General features: G+C 39.9%; 1 protein-coding gene across 5 annotated transcripts in view; it reads right to left on the bottom strand.

The window, feature by feature from the left end:
• Positions 1-591: 591 nt before the first annotated feature.
• Positions 592-18,041, bottom strand: part of KEL (Kell metallo-endopeptidase (Kell blood group)) — a 29,227-nt gene continuing 11,777 nt past the window's right edge. For 2 of the 5 annotated variants that reach the window (XM_074534909.1, XM_074534908.1), the window contains exons 3-19: positions 17,897-18,038; positions 16,348-16,551; positions 15,656-15,780; positions 14,569-14,715; positions 14,283-14,345; positions 13,090-13,278; positions 12,554-12,699; positions 11,188-11,332; positions 10,572-10,682; positions 9,631-9,729; positions 9,022-9,099; positions 8,462-8,565; positions 7,505-7,615; positions 5,414-5,481; positions 5,021-5,178; positions 4,111-4,203; positions 592-2,891 (exon numbers count right to left, since the gene is read on the bottom strand). In XM_074534909.1, the coding sequence (XP_074391010.1) occupies positions 2,715-2,891; positions 4,111-4,203; positions 5,021-5,178; positions 5,414-5,481; positions 7,505-7,615; positions 8,462-8,565; positions 9,022-9,099; positions 9,631-9,729; positions 10,572-10,682; positions 11,188-11,332; positions 12,554-12,699; positions 13,090-13,278; positions 14,283-14,345; positions 14,569-14,715; positions 15,656-15,780; positions 16,348-16,551; positions 17,897-18,038 (2,160 nt within the window). In that variant the 3' untranslated portion in view covers positions 592-2,714. The other 3 variants (XM_074534910.1, XM_014272702.3, XM_074534911.1) reach the window with 3 other exon arrangements.

Raw genomic sequence — 18,041 nt, 5'->3', positions numbered from 1 at the left:
ACTAAAAAAAAAATATTTCAAAATCAGAATCACAGAAACAAAAGGACAAAAGAAGCAGAGAGAGGAAAGAGGTACAAATGAAAAGCTGCTTGGGGTGAAGGAGGAAATGAACATACAGTGAAGGTGAAGAGAATTTGAAAGTTCAGAAAGCAGGGAGAATAAAATAGGAGAGACGCAGGGGTAAAAAGCCTTCAAGTATTAAAGAAGTGAGCAAGAAGAAAGGTTATGTTGTTCCCTTTTCCCCTTATTTACAGTCTGGGAGGAAATGGAGGAGTCATTTGTGGCCTCATCAACAGGGGAAGGAATGGAGGTGATCGATATGGTGGAGCATGAGGGCTCAGAGATACTGAACAATTCAGCGGTGAAGGATCTGCTCCTGGATCTGGCTCTTCTCCTCAGGATTGTTTTTTGGGGTTTTTTATGCATGAGCTAGAGCTTGAAATAATTTCTGTGATCATGAACGATGACAATTTGAACATCTACCTGTGTTTCATGATCACCTTCTGGACAATACAGCTTTTCTTCACCAACCATGTCCCAGGGAACTGAACTAGAACACTGGAGACAAGGACAAGGACCCTGTGCACATACTGAAAGTGTTTTTTTCTTTTCTTCTTTCTTGCTTCTTGAGAAACAAACAAACAAACAAGTAAATAAATAATAAATTCTCAGTAATTTTTTTCTAAGCCAGACTTCCCTTCTTGCACTTCCCATACGTTCTTTGCATAAAAATATCATAGCTAATAACAAGAATTATTCAACTCACCAATTTCACCAGTGACCCTGTCTTTTACACAGAATATTATTAAATCCAACATATATTGAAAGAACAAGAAAAAATAAAGCATATTCCAGGGAACTGTACCTCCCCATATGCTTAACAAGATAGATACAAGAAAAGTTATACTCCTCGAAATGCATATTGTCAGTACCTTTTGCTTTTTTTAAACACAATAAACACAGAAACCAAGTAGACGCAGAACACTGAAATAATGTCAATATCATGCACTTAGTGTTATGCTTTAAAGTTATTTGCTTTCAGCATCTTAAAAAAAAAACTTGTCTGGACATGCTGCTAGGAGAAAATAATTGAATGAGTGAAGGGAAGGAAGACTATACACTGTTTACATGGCAATGATAAGTACAAGCCTAATTTTGTTACTTTTATGATGGTAAATAATTCAAATTATTTTAGTATTTGCATTTATTACCTGTGAAGTTCAACTAAGAGCATCAGACAAGTTTTGAACAGTACAAATACAGAAAAAAGATAAAGGCCTGATAATAAAGCATTTGCAATCAAAGTAATTTTTTTTTCAGAAGCAAACACTTTATTACTATTTTCGTTAGTTAATGAAAACAATATCTCTGAACAGTCCATGCTTGGGAAACATTTTGCTGTATTTGTCAGTACTTGAAAAGGATTAACACAGTTATTTTTAAAATGCTTACATTGATAAGGGATGTTTCCACTTGCCATCATCTATTCCACAAACAATCCCCGGCTGCCAATATAATAAGTAAAATAAAAATGTTCCCATAAACAAGAACAGTTTGAAGAGTATGCAAAAGGTGTAAGTATTTTGTATACTTATTAACATCAGTAAAGTTTAGAACATTGGTATAAATCTTCTAATTATGAGAGCCTGAAATAGATGTAATTATTACATTGCTCTTAAGAATGTACTTTAGGCACTTCTGCTACCCCAGATCATGTTGTTTCTTACTCTGTTTTTGCTCTAAAGCAAATTTTAAAAAATACCCAAAATTTAATTTCAAGTAGAAAGTAAAACCCTGCAACAATTCTATGCCTCTGCTTGGATGGTAAATATTTACAAATGTAGGAAGAGAACCAGGTTCAGGATGCAGAGAAGCTCTTAGAATTCTAGTTGTTCAACCTTCAGAAACTTCTAGAAACCTTTGTGACTCTCCCATACTGCATCCTCTACCATATCCTCAACCCTAGACACTTTAAAAAAGAGGATTTTGTTGGAAAAAAAATATAATCTGTTCCCAGCTCCGCAGTTACCCTCCCATTAATGGGGGAGCCTTCCTCTTTTCTCTTATGTCTGAGTTTTGCTGATGAAACAAAAACAGAGCAAAGAAGGCCTCCAGTAAACTTCATTATTAAGTCACTTACCTTTCAGCCTACAAGCTGTAGCCACTGAGTCTTTCCTAGCACCTGTCTCCATTTATTAGCAAGAGAAGAGAAGAGAAGAGGATTCTTCTCTCTCTTGTAAGTTACATGTGGTTTGCACAGTAACCCACAGGATTTCCCCAAGAGCTATTGTAAGATACGAACAAGTCTTACAGCTCCTGTTTATTGACTTGCCCTTTCTACAGGACTGTGGGGCTGCTGGAGCAGACAGGTAAATGCACTAAACAGAGGGCCTACTAATGTAGCAGTCTTTCTGTTCACAACTCCTCACAAGCTGTTGCCTACTGGAAACTGCCCAGTCACCTTGCTGCCCTGGGACTTGTCACACATCTGGGACAGAGCGCTGAGAGCCTTGGAGGAGATCCCTTCCTTGTGAGATCAGTTTAAGAATTTCCCTGCCATCAAATGCTGAGGAAAGGATAACAAGAAAAGGAAGGCAAAGGAGTGAATAAGAGCACCATGCCACCCTAGAGGCCCTGAGAAGATGGTCATATTTCCATGTGTCAGGCCTTCCTCTCCCTGGGATCACATCTCTCTTCCTCCTCTTCCATGCACGCTACCAGATGCGGCATTTGTTGTCTGGGTTCATTGGGGCTCCACTGGGACACTGGAAGCTCTTGGAAAAGTCCTGGCTATTGCTGACAGGCCCAGAGACACGAAGTGGCAAGGGACTATGTGGATCTGTGTTCAGGGAAGACTGGAGCTTCTCTGGATCCTGGTGTCCACACATTGCCTGAAGGGAAGCAAAATAGAAGAGTCAGTCTGGCTGAAAGTCCTCATGTGAACAAGACTTAGGGTTCCTCATGCCTGTGCACGTGTCAGAGGGCACTAGAGAAAACAAGGAAATGTGCATACATGGCTGAAACAAGATTTTCTTTGGATTGTTTTCTCTTTCCTTAAACTTCTCTCTCCCCATTTCACTCTCTGACAAGTCATCTGCACTTTTTCTATACTGCATAGTCCAGAAAACAGAAAATTTAGACCACCCTAGCTAGGCTCATGCAGCCTTGGACTCTATCTAAAAAGTGGTAAAGATGTCTCAGTATCTAGATTCAGCTTCTTAAGTGAAATCAGTGAGTGCTCATCCACAAAGGAGTGCACTTACACAAAATCCCATTACTACTCTAGAGACTTGGGGAGGATTATGTGACTTTACTGGTGTTAAACTAGCAATCCAAGTATTCATTCTCAGGATTTCTGGCATTTTTTATCAACAAATTATGCAGCTGCCATTTAGACTCTAAAAGACCCAATAAGCTGTTTTTTTCATGCACTGCTCTGACTTAATAAACACACAAAACCTCTCCCTTTGCACAAATAGAGTGACTTATAAGGATGTGATTTTCTGAGCACAGAAATCCCACCCTCTTATCATGGGGAACTTGGCAGCACAGCTGTGCATGGCTGCGCAATTTACTGCAGCTTCCCACAGAAACAGCAAACTACGGGTGCATGTACTTCTAGTTCTTTGTCTCTGAATAACATTTGAAACATTTTTTTCACTATCAGTCAATCAGAGTGACGTGACATCCAGCTATGCACCATGGCAGAGAAGTGAATGAAGGAAGGGAGGGACAGAAACATAACTTTTACAGTTAGATTTTACTGTCCATGCAAAAGATTGCTCACAACAGCAAAAAAAAATACTCAGAGGCTGGCAAAGAAGCTTGCTTTCCTTGACACAGTTGTCTGCTACAACCTAATTTTGGTGGAATTCAGCACTTTGTAAAAGATATATTTGCAGACAGGCCTTTTGTTAGCTTGAGATCCGTAACAGGTTAGGAGCTGTAATATGATTTTTAGCTTCTAAATAAGATTCTGTATCTCACAGAATCATTGGTCATTCTCAGTTCTGTGAAGAGGAGGGAAAGTGATTGAATATTGAGAAAGACAAACTGTAAGGGTGTGGAGGAAATGAAGAATGAAAAAGACACATGACTAGAATTCATTACATGAGCAAAACTGAGGTAGAAAAGTTGATCATGTGAAAGTCCAATCTTAGGTAAATCCTCTTCTTTGTGCATTTTCAGCCAATTCTTATAGGCCTGTGGAGAGATTAAATGGATAATTATAAGTCTTTCTTAGACAGTATCACAGGCTCATGTCTTCTGTCAGTGAAATCTATCAATCTAATATATATTTAATCAATTAGCAAGTTTGTATCTCTCTCATTCTGAGGCTCTCTGCTGCTGCCCATGCCCTTAATAAATCTAAAGTGGGAGAATATTACATAATTACTTTCCTTACCATTTCAGATGCTGCTACACAGATACCAATACCAATACACATTGTCATAGGATGTGGTAATTATACTATGAGAGAATGAAAATTATCTAAAAAAAATCACAAGTATTTGATTATAAATTAAAGACTTTCTGCTTCCCAATGTTCTTCATGAAAGAATGTAACAAGTACTATTTTAGACCTAGGTATCTCACACCACCCTCAGCAGGTAAACTGAAGTACTGCATGAAGAAACAAAAATTCTCTCTAAGGTACTGCTGAAAACCTTGCTATGGAGTCATTTCACCATCACACAAAATTCTGTTTCATATCTCAGCTTATTTCCTCAAGTATAACATAAACATATATACAATAGCATGCTTTTGTATGCATGATTTAAACAGGGAAGTAAAGATGGTGAAGGGAACAAGTTGTCTTACACGGACATATTGAGACTATGAGCTAAGCTTTGTGAGGAACCTCTCTCTGAGCTAACAGAGGACATGCTGGGCTCTTGCTCCACTGGCACATGTGTGCAAGAAATCTGGAGCTGGAGGGGAACATGGGAGAAAGAAGCAGCAGGGCAATCTTGTGTGTTATGTAGTCAGACCATGAGATTGCAGAAGTAAATCACAATACCTGGTAAGCAACGGCGAGCCCTCCAGTGTCAGCTGTATTCTCCAACAGTGTGAAGGTGCCATTGACATTAGAGCTGTAACTTTCATACTGCTCAACCAAGCAGTCTATAGAGCTTTGTAGTGCACTCCTGTTGCACGCAGGACAGCCCTCAGGCAACACTGTGGGGGAAAAAAGTCCTAGAAGTAAAGCTATTTATGGCACTCACCTGTGTTCCTCATTCTAATCACTGATTATTCCTAGTAGCCAGCATGGACTGAAATATGTTTTCCTTAAGTTCATCTACCTTAATAATATATGTATATATTGATGTAAGGACTAGGAATTCAGATCCTCTAAGGGGAAGTACCAGTGGGACCTAGAAGAGTAAATGAAGACACCACAGCCAGTACCCACCATAACCATAGAATGAGTGAAGAATTTCATGTGCCATGAAGACCCCGATGGCTCCAAAATTCACAGCGCTGAAAAATAAAGATGAAAAGAGTGCTTTTGGAAAGAAAAAGAGGGCAGAGGAGCAGTCTTATACTGAGCACAACTGTGTGCTCCACAGGAGTGTTCTACTCTGGGACCACACAGAAACATTCTATGTATTGTCACTCAGGCATGTAAAAGTGCAAAGACCAGTGCGAATTATCCTACGTATGCTTAAAACTGCACTATGGGCTTACTTTAAAGTATTTGTTGCTAATAAGCCATCATAACAATGAAGAGTCTATGAATGAGATTCTACCTTTATTAGTTCATTAGTAATGACAGGTTGTTGTTGTTGTTGATTTATGTCCTTATTGAACCTCTACTGTCTGAACTGCTGCACAAACAGCAACTACAACAGTAACTACACAAAAAGCAGGATGTTTGGAGAAGCAATCTTGCAACTTTTGTCTAGTGAGAAAGGATACATAAAACTGGCAAGGCAAATTAAAATCATGATGTTCTGACTGCAGTTACTCTGGTCTAGCATTGGCAATCTTGCTACAACCAAGAAGTTGTCCTAGAAACCTCCAAATGGAATTTCTATGGTTCTATGCAATGAATTTACCAATACCATCACAAGGTAGAGAACACTCAAAATGCATTTCCATTATATGAAATTGTGGGCTTATTCTTTCTTCCCATGCACTGGTTAACACTGTTGAAGCATGAAATTTTTGTACTAGATCATTGTTCCATCACTGGGAACTCAGTAGTAGCTCTGTAGGTGATAATTTATAAATTTTACCCAGAGAAGCTGTGAATGCTCCACCCCCAGAAGTGTTCAGGGCCAGACTGAATGGAGCTCTGAGCAACCTGGTCTAGTGGAAGGTGTCCCTGCCCATGGCAGGGGGGAGGAACTAGACAATCTTTAAAGGTTCCTTCCAACCCAAACCTTTTTACGATTCTATAACAATTGTACTGCTTTGCTGAGCTCTTATTTTAAAAATTATCTTCACAGTCACCTGAATTGGCTTTTGCCAGTGAAGTTTAAACTCTGGAGCGTCATTTGAGAAAATGCTATTGTACCAACTCACCAAAAGCTGATAAAGTTTTACTTATCAGTCCACTCACCTGAGGTGACAGCGAGAAAAATGTACTTTACTAACCTGAATACAAAAGGAATAAGAAGGCATAGACACTTTTTCACAGAGAAATATAGTGACAGCCCATGCCACTGGAAAAAATTTTCTTTTCTACTATTCTTTTGAGATGTCCTTTTCTTCATTCTATAATAAATTACTTAAATACTGCAAGCACTAGAAGATCATCATTGAGAAAATAATTAGTTTTAACTGAAACATATTTCTTTTGAACTTCAGCCTCTTGCCACAATGTGAGCTTATTTTTCAGTACAATGGTACTAGAACAAGTATCTATCCACTATAGGCGAAAAGAACATAGAATTATATGTCTACAGTCAACTGTTTGGAGTGCTTTTATTATCAGAAAAAATATTGCTTAAGAGATCTGTTCCATATGATGAAAGAACAGAACCAGAGGAATATGGTCTTGAGAAGTGTTGTTATTGCAGGGGAAGACTCAGAGTTAAAAGTCTATTTGCTTACTAGAAAGGGTTTCTTTAAAACAAAGATAGAAGATCTGTGACACATTTGAAAAAGACTTCTGACAAGAAGTTGCTCTGTGAGGCTCCTATGTTCTCTGGGTCAGATTTCAGGAATCCTTGGAATTTAGAAAATGAGAGGCAAAGGTGGAAGTTAACCTACATGTGACTTCTGCCTCTTTGCTCTGGAGTAATATCTTTGTGTCAGTTGAGTTTCACATAGATTCTGATTTTGCTTCAGCAGAGTCAATGATCACTCTCTCTCTCAGAATGCATCAAGCAGTATCCATGTGGCTTTAGAAAAAGCCGGGCTTCCCCCCTTTCCTGTGTCTTTCTGGGATGCAGTGAGAGAAAGAAATTAGGGACAGACTGCCTGCTAAGATTCCTCCTGGAAGCATGGTGCAGCCCAGGGACTACATTCAACTTGCACCTCTGACACCCCTCCATACCTGGGAAACTCCATGTGGAAAAAAGGACTGCGGAACATTCCAGCTGGAAAGACCACCATGTGGTGGCTTATTGAATAGTATGAATGCACACTCCAGGGGTGCACATGCCAGCTAGAAGCAAAATAAAAAGAGAAATTAGAGAATGTACTAACGCCTTATCTCACACTTTGATCCTTTCCTTCACTGAGCTTGCAAAAAAAGCTCAGCTGTTCACACAGCACCAGCAAATTATGAAATTCACATTCTCTAGAGTTTATTTGTTTGAAATAAATCTTCAGTTGTTTACAGATGATCAGAACTAATAGCTTAGTTTTCATAGACATTCTCCCTCATAATTTCTCTGTCAAGTAAATTAGGATTAGTAACCTCCTGTGAAGTTGTGCATAGAATACTGTGCAGGAGGTGTAAGGCCTAAGCCCATCTGTCAACGCTGCCTTCCTTCTAAAGCATCCCATGTCCTGCCTTTGAGGTGACTCCACCAGCATTCCTGTCATCATGGTGCCTTGCTGTTGACTTTGTTAAGAAGTCCAGGAGAACCAGCTATCCCCCTTAATTAAGGGTGCATGGTCCAAAAAGTGGGTTTTTTTCAGAGGTGCTCTCTTCACTATGATGGGTACTTTGGTAGCGTTGCTCAGGCTCAATGAAGGACAGCCTGACAGATTCAACGTTTCTTTAAAGCAGGATGCAGCAAGGCAGACTTGAAGCAACATTCAGAACTGGTGAAACCACTTTCAGAGGTATTGAATCCAATTCTGCCCACTGGCTCCCACCTGCCCTTCCTCCTCTTCCACAGTAAAAGAGAGATATACAGTTATCACAGTTCTGAGTGACCTACTCTAACTAATCCTGCTTTGAGCAGGAGCATTGAATTAGGTGATCTCCACAGGTCCCTTCCAACCTCAGCTGGTTCACAAGTATGTGATTTTGTTATATTTTTTGGATCACTATCTGACTTACTTTTTCTGTGGGTTATGCTGAAGGAGCTTCAGGTAGGAATTTTCCCTCAGTACTTTCAAGCAAGCCACCACATTGAGGAAGAAAGTGTCTTCATTTATCTCCAGCTGAGGGAAGAGACAGGGGATGTGACTGTCATAGGGCATAAGTGAGGAATGAATTGAGCAATTGAGAAAAAGAAAAATTAAAAAAAAAGAAAAGTCCCATGGATCAAAAAAGGGTTAATCAGAAGAGAAACCAATGGGATACTTGTAGTTTTTTTCTCTCCCATTTCTAAAGACCTTCAATTTAAAGTATGACAGGAATGTTATCTGAAGGCCAAAGAGAACATACAAACAGGTAAAAAATTACTTTTATCAGGCCAACAGGTCTAAATAGGAAACAGTATAGGCAACAATATAGAAGCAACAGATAATGGCTCTGTGGTCCCATATGTTCCCAAAAAATGAACTATAGGAAATGTGCTCTAGAGGTCATAACCTCTTTTGTAAGCAGACAAGACAGCAGTTGATACAGGTAAACTGCCAATAATGAGGCAGGCATGTTTACATTATATAGCTCACTTTCTGGTATTCCAGGTTCACTTTGTCAGTCTGGAGTATGTGAGCTGGATAACCAATCTCCACGTGTAGTTTAGATACCTAAAATAATAACAAATAAACAAACAAACATAAATAAACTTTATCAATAGGAGGCTTCACATTCTGCAAGTCCTTTTAAAGGCTATTTCTAACTAACATGAGCATGATCTGTGAGTCAGCCCTTCAAAAGGACAGCTTGTTTCAAGAAGACATCTTGTCCTGCTGCTCTGCTTTCTCAACTCTACAACCTAAGGCCTGATGTTGTTCTATTCTTTTTCTTTGTATTGTCTTCTGCCATTCAGCTTTTTAGCTTTTCACCTTACTAGATGTATAAAATTTAATTATATCTCAATAAAATTATTCAGAGTATTCATGGACAGACAAAAATGGAGCCACTCTATCAACATATGTCCCCATGCCTGCTGGCACTTATAAAACCGCCTTCAGTTTTTAGTATGAATAAGACATCTGTTTAAGACTGTGTGCCTGTAGATTCAGGCAGGAATACATAAAGGTGTAGGTCTCTTCCATTCCTTCTCCAGAGGCTTCAAGGAAAGGAAAGCCTCAGTAATGTCTGCCTTCTGCACGCACCAAGGCTTTAGCGTTTCGGCGAGTCTGTTCATCCATCCACTCCACCTGATCCAGGCGGTCACAGAGGGCATCTTGGATCACAGAGAACATCTGCTCAGCCTGCCATGGAGAAAAGAAGGCATGGTCACAATTGCACGAAGACATTGCTCACTCTTAGTTACCATCTTCCCATGTTCTAGCAATTCAACCACAGAATAACTGGGGGAAAATTCCATTTTGTGTGTGCGTGATGAGAGATTTCATTTTCTACAGTGATTTAGCCTTAAGCTATCTGGCATCCAGTTTTTCCTCACAGGGCTCACCATTCTCTCCCACACACCTTTTCATCTGGCCTCTCACAGTAATTAAGAGGGAGACAAGTCCTTCTCATTCAATATTGAATAATTGCCTCCCCTCTTGAGGAGGCAATGAAAATTCAGTATCCACAAGTATTTCTTGCTGGTGTCTCCCTTTCCAAAATTATGGCAATCTGATTCAACCCTTCTCAAACAGGAAATCTTTTCCACACTGCAGGCAAGTGTTCTTTTTGCCGTGGATCCACTCAGAATATTTTAAAATGACTGCTTAATATCTTTGCAATTGAAAATCTTATTGAGATATATCACATTGGTGATGAATACCGTTAATACTATTATTCCAGGGAGTATACAAAGATTGCATGATTTTTAGGGCTATCATAGCTATTGGTGGTGCACATAGGACTTTTCTAACAGTTGAGGCAAAGATAATAGCTGGTATTTAGCACTGATTCTTTTAAAATGACATCAATGTCTTGTTCTGACATATTCCCAAAATAGGAAGGGAAGTGCATAGGCAGAGGGTTAAAAGGTAGGAAACCCACAAGTGATTTGGCTGCCTTAATGTGGTGTTAAGGCCGCATGTCAAAAAAAGAAAGAGGTGAAGCTGAACTCTGCTTAGGGGTTAAGATGATGAATACCTACAAATTTCTTGGTCTGCTCAGGGAAAATTTCTTGCACAATCATCTTCCCTAGAACTGGCTCAAAGAAAGAGCTGGTATCAGTCAAGCACTTCCTCCAGCGCTCAGCTGGGATCTGTAGGAACAAAGAAGTAGAGACACGTGAGAGTGAGGACAAAGAACTAGGAAATCATTAAAATTATATGTGGATATGTGGACAGTAGCACTGTCTGAAATTGACAGTAGCACTGTCTAAAATTGAAAAAGTAATGTAGTTCTATTTAAGCTACCACAGTAAAAATTTCTAGTAAAATATTTCTTTCCTTATGATTTACTCCACTTAGTTTCTCTCAAGTATTTGTATATTAGCAGAGAAAAAGCCACAGAAGAAAGGTGACCATCTATATATTTTTCCCTATTCCATGATACAGGACACTCAGCTCTCTAAACTTTTGAGGGTCATATCTACTCACACATTTCTTTTGAGAAAAAAGAAGCTCTTTATGACCATGAGAGAGCAGTTTTTCTCCCCAGATCTAAGAACTCCATCTGTCTAAGGTATCAAGAGAACATTCAGAAGGCATGAGCTACAGTGTTCAGCTGTTGGGGAGGCTGAAGAAACTGATGAAATGCTAACTCACCATTCTAGACCCCATTTTTCCGTAAAGGATCTTATACAGCTCCAGGCGTGCATCTTGGAATTGACTGTCAAGGGCTGGGGAGAGATTCCCAACCAGACAAACAATCATATAAATGTGAAGGACCCTGTAGACAGAAGATTGAAGGCTGGTAACCATAAACACAAAAGAGAGGCAAGTGTCAGAGGAGTAACTTGAGGCAGAGAAATCCTAGGAACCTGAACAATGACAACAAAGAACTCTGAATGGAATACACCTGGGGCTATCAAAGAGGGATGATTGATATGAGTTGAATACAGAAACTCCCCAAAACACTGTGGAGACTTAAGGGGTAACTCCCTGCTGGGGCACAGGATTCTTTATGGGAAGTTGGAGAAGGATACTTTTTAGGACTGGGTGAAACATACAGAATATTATGAGAGGTCTGTGGGATTATGTAAGATTTATGATGGCATGTTTATGGGAAGGACCAAAGGCAGAGAAAGGGAAGGATCATAGTGGACTGGGAGAATATATGTGGGAAAAGGGAGAGGAAAGCCGATAAGAAGGAATGGTTGAGTGTAAACTGCTTGCCAGGGTGTCTGCCCGACTGAGCTCTGCACATGGAAACCAGGATTTGTCCTCCTATCTTATTAAATGCTATTGTTAAGTAACATTCTAGTCACTGTGTGTGAAGATGGAACTGAATGCTGGAGAGATGACAAGTCTGAGAGTTGACTATTGGAGGGACTTTGGATCCAGCTAGCTTCTGGAGATAGCAGCAGTCTGAGAGCTGGCTATTGGGAATACTAGTGGTTAGGAGCAGGTACTGAAGAGACCTTACAGTATAGGTGTGCTTGTAACAGGAAGACACCAGAGTACCAGCACCAAAGTAGGGCTGCAAGACTCAGGGGATCATATATTCATGGGATATATCCAAGTGAACACCAGGAGATCTTGGCCAGCTTCTCTACAGAAGACTAAATATCCAAGACCAGCTCTTGGAGTGAGCCAATATGTGCACACACATATTTCACTAGTACTGACCAATCCCGATCAGCTGGAGCTGCGGAATAGAATCAGTTCTGTGCTCATGTTGATATGAGTGCTTTGGGTGCCAGGCAAGACACTGTGTTCCCTCTCTGTGTGACACACATTAATATGCTATTTTAGATGTGTGTTCATACATGGTGCATGCATATACAAACCTATTGGGAATATATGCTAAGCCATAGCACTGGCCAAATCTGTGGATATAAGCCTTGCAATTGTTAGACTACTGGATCCAGCAGCCTCCACCACAGCAGCCTCTAATCTATTAAACCTATGGTATTTGAAGAAAGTATTTCTTGGGGCACGAAAAACTGCAACCATAGATATTGGCTCCTACCTTCCCTTGTGCCATTTCTCGATCAGCTTTGACATGTTGCTTAAGTAATCCATGTCATGCACTGCAATTGGCTGAGAGAGGTCCATTGGTGCAGGATGGAACACAGCCTTGAGACACGCCAGCCAGTCGATAGCAGGTGCCTTCTCCTGCAAGTAAAACAAAGCTTACATGATGAACTATGAATCTAAACTGACTCACAAGAAATAATAGGGAAACCAGGATAGTCTTCCCAATAATGTCAAGAGATACTTTCCACAAGTTAAATTGTTTTTATAATATGCATCTTGAAGATGAGAACTGACTTTTTTTAAAGGGAATTAGCACTGGGGAGGGGAGAGAGTTGTGGGCCTGAAAAAACTCTGTGAGTAAAAGAACATAAGTTACTGGGTTATTTAAAGCTCAACAGGCTCCAAGTGTAATTTGCAAGACAATGGCATTTAAACAAAGCATCTCATATCTCTTTTGATCTGGATCTTCAGAATGAAGTCATGAAAGTCACATGTAATTGTGTTGCTCAAGCTTGAAGGCACAGATACCTGCAGCTCCCTAATGGTAGTGTGAAAGAACAGCATCCCCCTCTGCTGTCTTTTTTGTAGTGGAGTGACAAATCGCTGGAGGTTAGAGATGAAGGACAAGGTCAGGGAAAAGGAGTCAGGAGGACCATCCTCTGTCCTTCCAAGCAGGACCCCCACTTTCTTCAAATACGAAAGATACACACGGAGAACCTGCAATACAGAGCATATCTTCAATGGAAGATATGTGACCAAAAATTAGTCACTCCATCCATCCATCCATCCATCCATCCATCCATCCATCCATCCATCCATCCATCCATCCACCCATCCCTCCATCTTGACCATATAAACTCCAATCTTTCAAAACTACTGCAGAGCCACCCCATCCCTAAAACTGCCCTCTTGCTGCAACATCCTTATTTAATTGTTCATGTGGGATACCCTTTGCCAAGTACAGCTCCGCTCTCAGTGAAGAGCAGTGAATTCCCTAATGATTCTTTTTCTGTCAGCTCACAATTACTTCAAATACTAGAATAACTTTAGAGATGTAGGCCTATATCTCTGGAGTCAGAGGAGAGAAATTCAGTGATATAATGAGCCAGCATTTTAATGGACAGAAAATGTCAACTTCTTGTTTCTATTTTCATAAACTTTCAGATATGATAACTCAGGAGGTTTTGGGATGATTTTTCTGAAAGGCTCTGATTGAGAAACTGACATAACTCAGTTTTCATGAAGTTCAGAAACGACAAAGTGCATTTTGTTACAATGTCCCAAGGTCAAAGAACTTGTTCCCCCAAAATATGTTCAAACACTTTAAAATAAGCTGAAAAATGCTAGATATCCCTCCCTGCAATACACAAATTTTGTTATAAGGCCGTATTTTGGACAAAAACATTTTTTAAAAACATTCATTCAAAGCAAACACTAAAAGGAAGCCCAGGTTCAGAAAAAATTGTAACTATAAAAACTATAAAAAATTGTAACTATAACATTCTAAACTTGAAGTTTTAAACCTGGTGGCTAAAATGGGTTACATTTTACAATCTATCCTTTGGAAAAGTTGAGTTTTGTAAAGAATTCTTTCTGGAGGCATTTTCAGAGGTCACTGACCGTAACCCATGGAAACAGACCACTCTGAACCAGGAGGCAATTCAAGGAGATCCCTACATCAAATAGCTATTTTTACCTTTCTTCAGCCTCTGATATGTTACCTCAAGATAATTTTTCTCTTTGAATTCACTCTCAAGTGGAATATCAAACTCAGGATGGTCAATCTGCAAGAAGGAGTAAAGAAAAAACATCTTCAGAAATGCAAATGTGAGGATATTTTGGTATTTTCTGTATCATGGAATTTGAGATGCTATTAGCTTCCTTTTACTTTTGGAAAATGCTTGCTTAGTTCTTCAAAGAAGGACACAGGCTTAACTTGAGCAAGTCTTGGTCTGACTTTTTACTCACAATGCTTCCTTAATAATGCTCTTTCTTTAGCATGCTCACCTGGATAATATTGGTCTTGGGGTCAAAAGGAGTAGGTCCCACATGTACTCTAAAAAATGGAAAGGTGCTGTATCTGCTCATGAGAATCTGAAGAGTTTCATTAAAATCTTTTGTTTCCCCCACACCTGTGTTATGCCATCCACCAACCTAGAAAAAGACAGAAAGGCTGCAAGTGAGAAAAACTGGTTGGATCTGTACTTACAATTTTTTTCCTTTTACACCTATAAGCTTAGTCATTCTGATAACTAAGAAGCAACAGAGCAAAAGCACCAGGGGAAACTCATGAGGTGTTCTACATACCCTGCTGGCTTTAGAATGACCTGACACTTTCCCTTAAGAAAAGCAATGAACTGCAAAATGACAAGGAAAAGGAATCGTAATTAATAACAGAGTAAGGTGTGCAGGAAAAAAATGCTGATAAGCAGGAGACAGGAAATAGGTGTCATTTTTCTGAAGCCATCTGGAAGGACAAACAGGGATCAGTGATTACAGGTCCCACCTCCCTGACAAGCAGATTCACAGGTGGGCCTGTAGTCTCTGTTCCTTTTGCTGGAAGGTTCTGCATCCTCTTTGGACACAGGGCATAAGTGCTCTTTGCTGGAAGGAAGATGCCCAGCCCTCCCTGGCACCAAGAGGAGTCTCTCAGAATGGAAAGAGAAGATTTTCTCCTTTAAACAAGCTCTCCTGGCAGCCTGGATTACTGAATGATCATGTCATTTTAGACACAAAAATTTCATCCATTTGCAAGTTACGCCCCAATCTGTGAGTCAGATCCTACTGAACCAAACTTCTGAGATGAAACAGAACCTCTCTCTGTAGACTTGATTTTTTTACCATCCTTCAGTAATATATAAGGTTATGAGGAGAGATTCAGGTACCTGATGTCAGAAAATCAGTTCTTAAAAAGTTCTTAAAACAGCATTTTAAGCTAGAAGATTTATCACTTGGAAGTTGTGCTGTGAACCATGACTAGGGCCAGATTCTATGAAAGTTACATCATACAGGAATGTATGACCACACTTGCCCACTTTCCTTCTCCCTGCTGGAATTCTCTTCCTATGGGAGAGTAAACAGCACAAACATTCACCTCATTTAGGAGGTCCTTCAATGGCTGAGCTCCTTGGGATTCTATTAGTTCAGTATCCATGCAGGAACGATAAAATCGTATTGCTTTCTCCTTGGCTGAGCCTCTTATCCCAAACTGTGGACGTTCTGAAGAAAAAAAGCAGATTTAAAATTTTAAAAAGCAATTTAGAAAGAAGCTGGGACAGCATTGGAGCAGAGAACAGTTTTAAGAACATTTTACAAATGCATCCACATTTCCCACAGTGACCCAAAGCAAGGGACCTTCTAGCACCACAACTCTTCCTGAGGCCAAATATGTGAGGTTTTTTGCATGGAACCAGGAGCATAACAGGAAGCTGGTGCATATCTAGGCTTCAGTCCCCCATGGAGGCAGGACACATCACCAGAGTGCACATTCAGACTAGCACAGCAACAATGGCCTACTTTGACAAGGTAACAGGAAAATGGCTTGGGTTGCTGTCAGAATTTTAAGCATGACTTTCATCTGTTACACTTGGCAAGAGGAACTAAAATGTTTAAAATACAGCTACTGTAACATGACATGCTCAAAAAATAAATCTGTACCTGTAATGATAGAAGAACGAAGAGAGGGGACTCAGTCCCTGTTAGGAATGATTTTGCTCTCAGTCACTACTATTGTCAGATCTGACCAAGGCAGATGCTGAAGGTAACACACCAATCATCTGACCCTACCTAAAAGCCTTTTCAGGATCAACAGGTTTTCTTCCAACAACACATCAAATACATTTAGTGATTCTTCTCTGGTTCTACTTGACTGTTTGCCTTCCCATCTGCCACAGGCATATTTGTAGAAGTTTTCACAGGGGTTAACAGTGTCATTCCTAGAATTCAGAAGTCTTTCCAACAGAGCAGGATCTGACTCAGCACCACAGGATCCTGAAGAGGAAGTAAATAAGAGAGAACTGAGAAGTAACAGTAGAGAGTGAGAATAACTCCAAACAAAAATCTTTTAGGGGACATTTACCCCAAAAAACTTATTTTTGGTACAAGCTCCTTTGCATGCCGTGTTGAATTCTTTGTAAGATATTGCTGAATGGAAAGGAAGTGTGTTCTCTCTTTCACATCCCAGGAAGACTGTCCTCTGTTTGTACTATCTAGGCAGCCACAGGTTGGATTATTCTGTCTTCTCAAAGTCTTTCCTCTGAATCAGCCAAATTTGGCCACATGATAAACAAGAAAGCAACTGATGGTGTCAATATATGATGTAAGAGAAGGACATAGCACAGAGAAAGAAATGAGATCAGATTAAAATGTGTTTTTTCAAGTATGGGAAATATTTTTCAGCATGACATTTGTCAAAAGAGGACAAGGATATTTCTAGAATATCTTGCTTTGATCTATAATTTTCTTTTTCTATACTGCTTCAAATTGCTGGCTATGCATTGTCATTTTAGTTCAGCATCTTATATCAACAACAGATCAGATCAATTATTTACTGAAATAATCCACCTGTAAATCAAGGTAAGTCTTCCCATACTATGGTTTCAAAGTTGACATGGGAGAAGGTAGGCAGAGTGGAAAAGGACTAGATCTAAACAGATTTTCCTTGGTCTCTGCAGTCTTTAGCACATAACAAGAGCTAAAGAAAAAAGCTAGGTAAAGATTCAACAGTGCTTATTTTGGAGCAGGGAATGTCTGTATCCACCAATATAAATGCACCTTCTGTATTGAGCTTTCTATATGCAGAGATATTCACATGAACCACTCTGCAGATAGTTCTTTAGCAAATTTGGAAGGCAAATTAATGTTTCTGGTCTATACTCCCAGCTTCTCCATTAGCAAGAAACTCTGACTTTTGCTTTTACTCTATGACTGCACTGATCTGGGCTAGAAAATCAGGACTGGACTTAAGTCAGAGATAGAAAGGCAAAAGAGGAGCTCCAAGTCTCAGATTCAGTTCAGTTTCTTGACTGCAGAGAGAGCAGAACAGACTGATGAGGTGCAATACAATATAATGCTGTTCTCCCTCAAAACTGGGCTCAGGCATATTAAATAGCAGGCAGAGAAGGATAGACATGGAGGATCTCTTCTCACTGTGACTCAAGGAAGAGGTAGAAAAATGTACCTTTTTAGCAAAAGGTGCTATGATTCCTGGAGATTCTGTAAGTGTGGTTCTTAATACTGATGTTAACCTTAAAACTCAGTGGAGGCAGGTAAGAGAGAAAGGGATCTTAAAAATGGGGTGGATGAGGAAAAATGGAAAAGGATATCTCATTTATACCTAGAGCACAAGTCATCACGAGGTAGGTGATAAGCAATGTAAAGCCAAGGAGAGTACTGACTAGAAGTGCACACAGAAGTAGGCTTTTCCCCTGAAGGCATCGTTCTTTCTTGGCACCTGTTCTCAGCTCCTGGTCACAGGTCTG

The sequence above is a fragment of the Zonotrichia albicollis genome, chromosome 2, assembly GCF_047830755.1.
Source record: "Zonotrichia albicollis isolate bZonAlb1 chromosome 2, bZonAlb1.hap1, whole genome shotgun sequence".
NCBI lineage: Eukaryota > Metazoa > Chordata > Aves > Passeriformes > Passerellidae > Zonotrichia > Zonotrichia albicollis.
The sequence above is the reverse complement of the archived record's forward strand: the minus strand, read 5'-3'. Positions and strand labels throughout refer to the sequence as shown.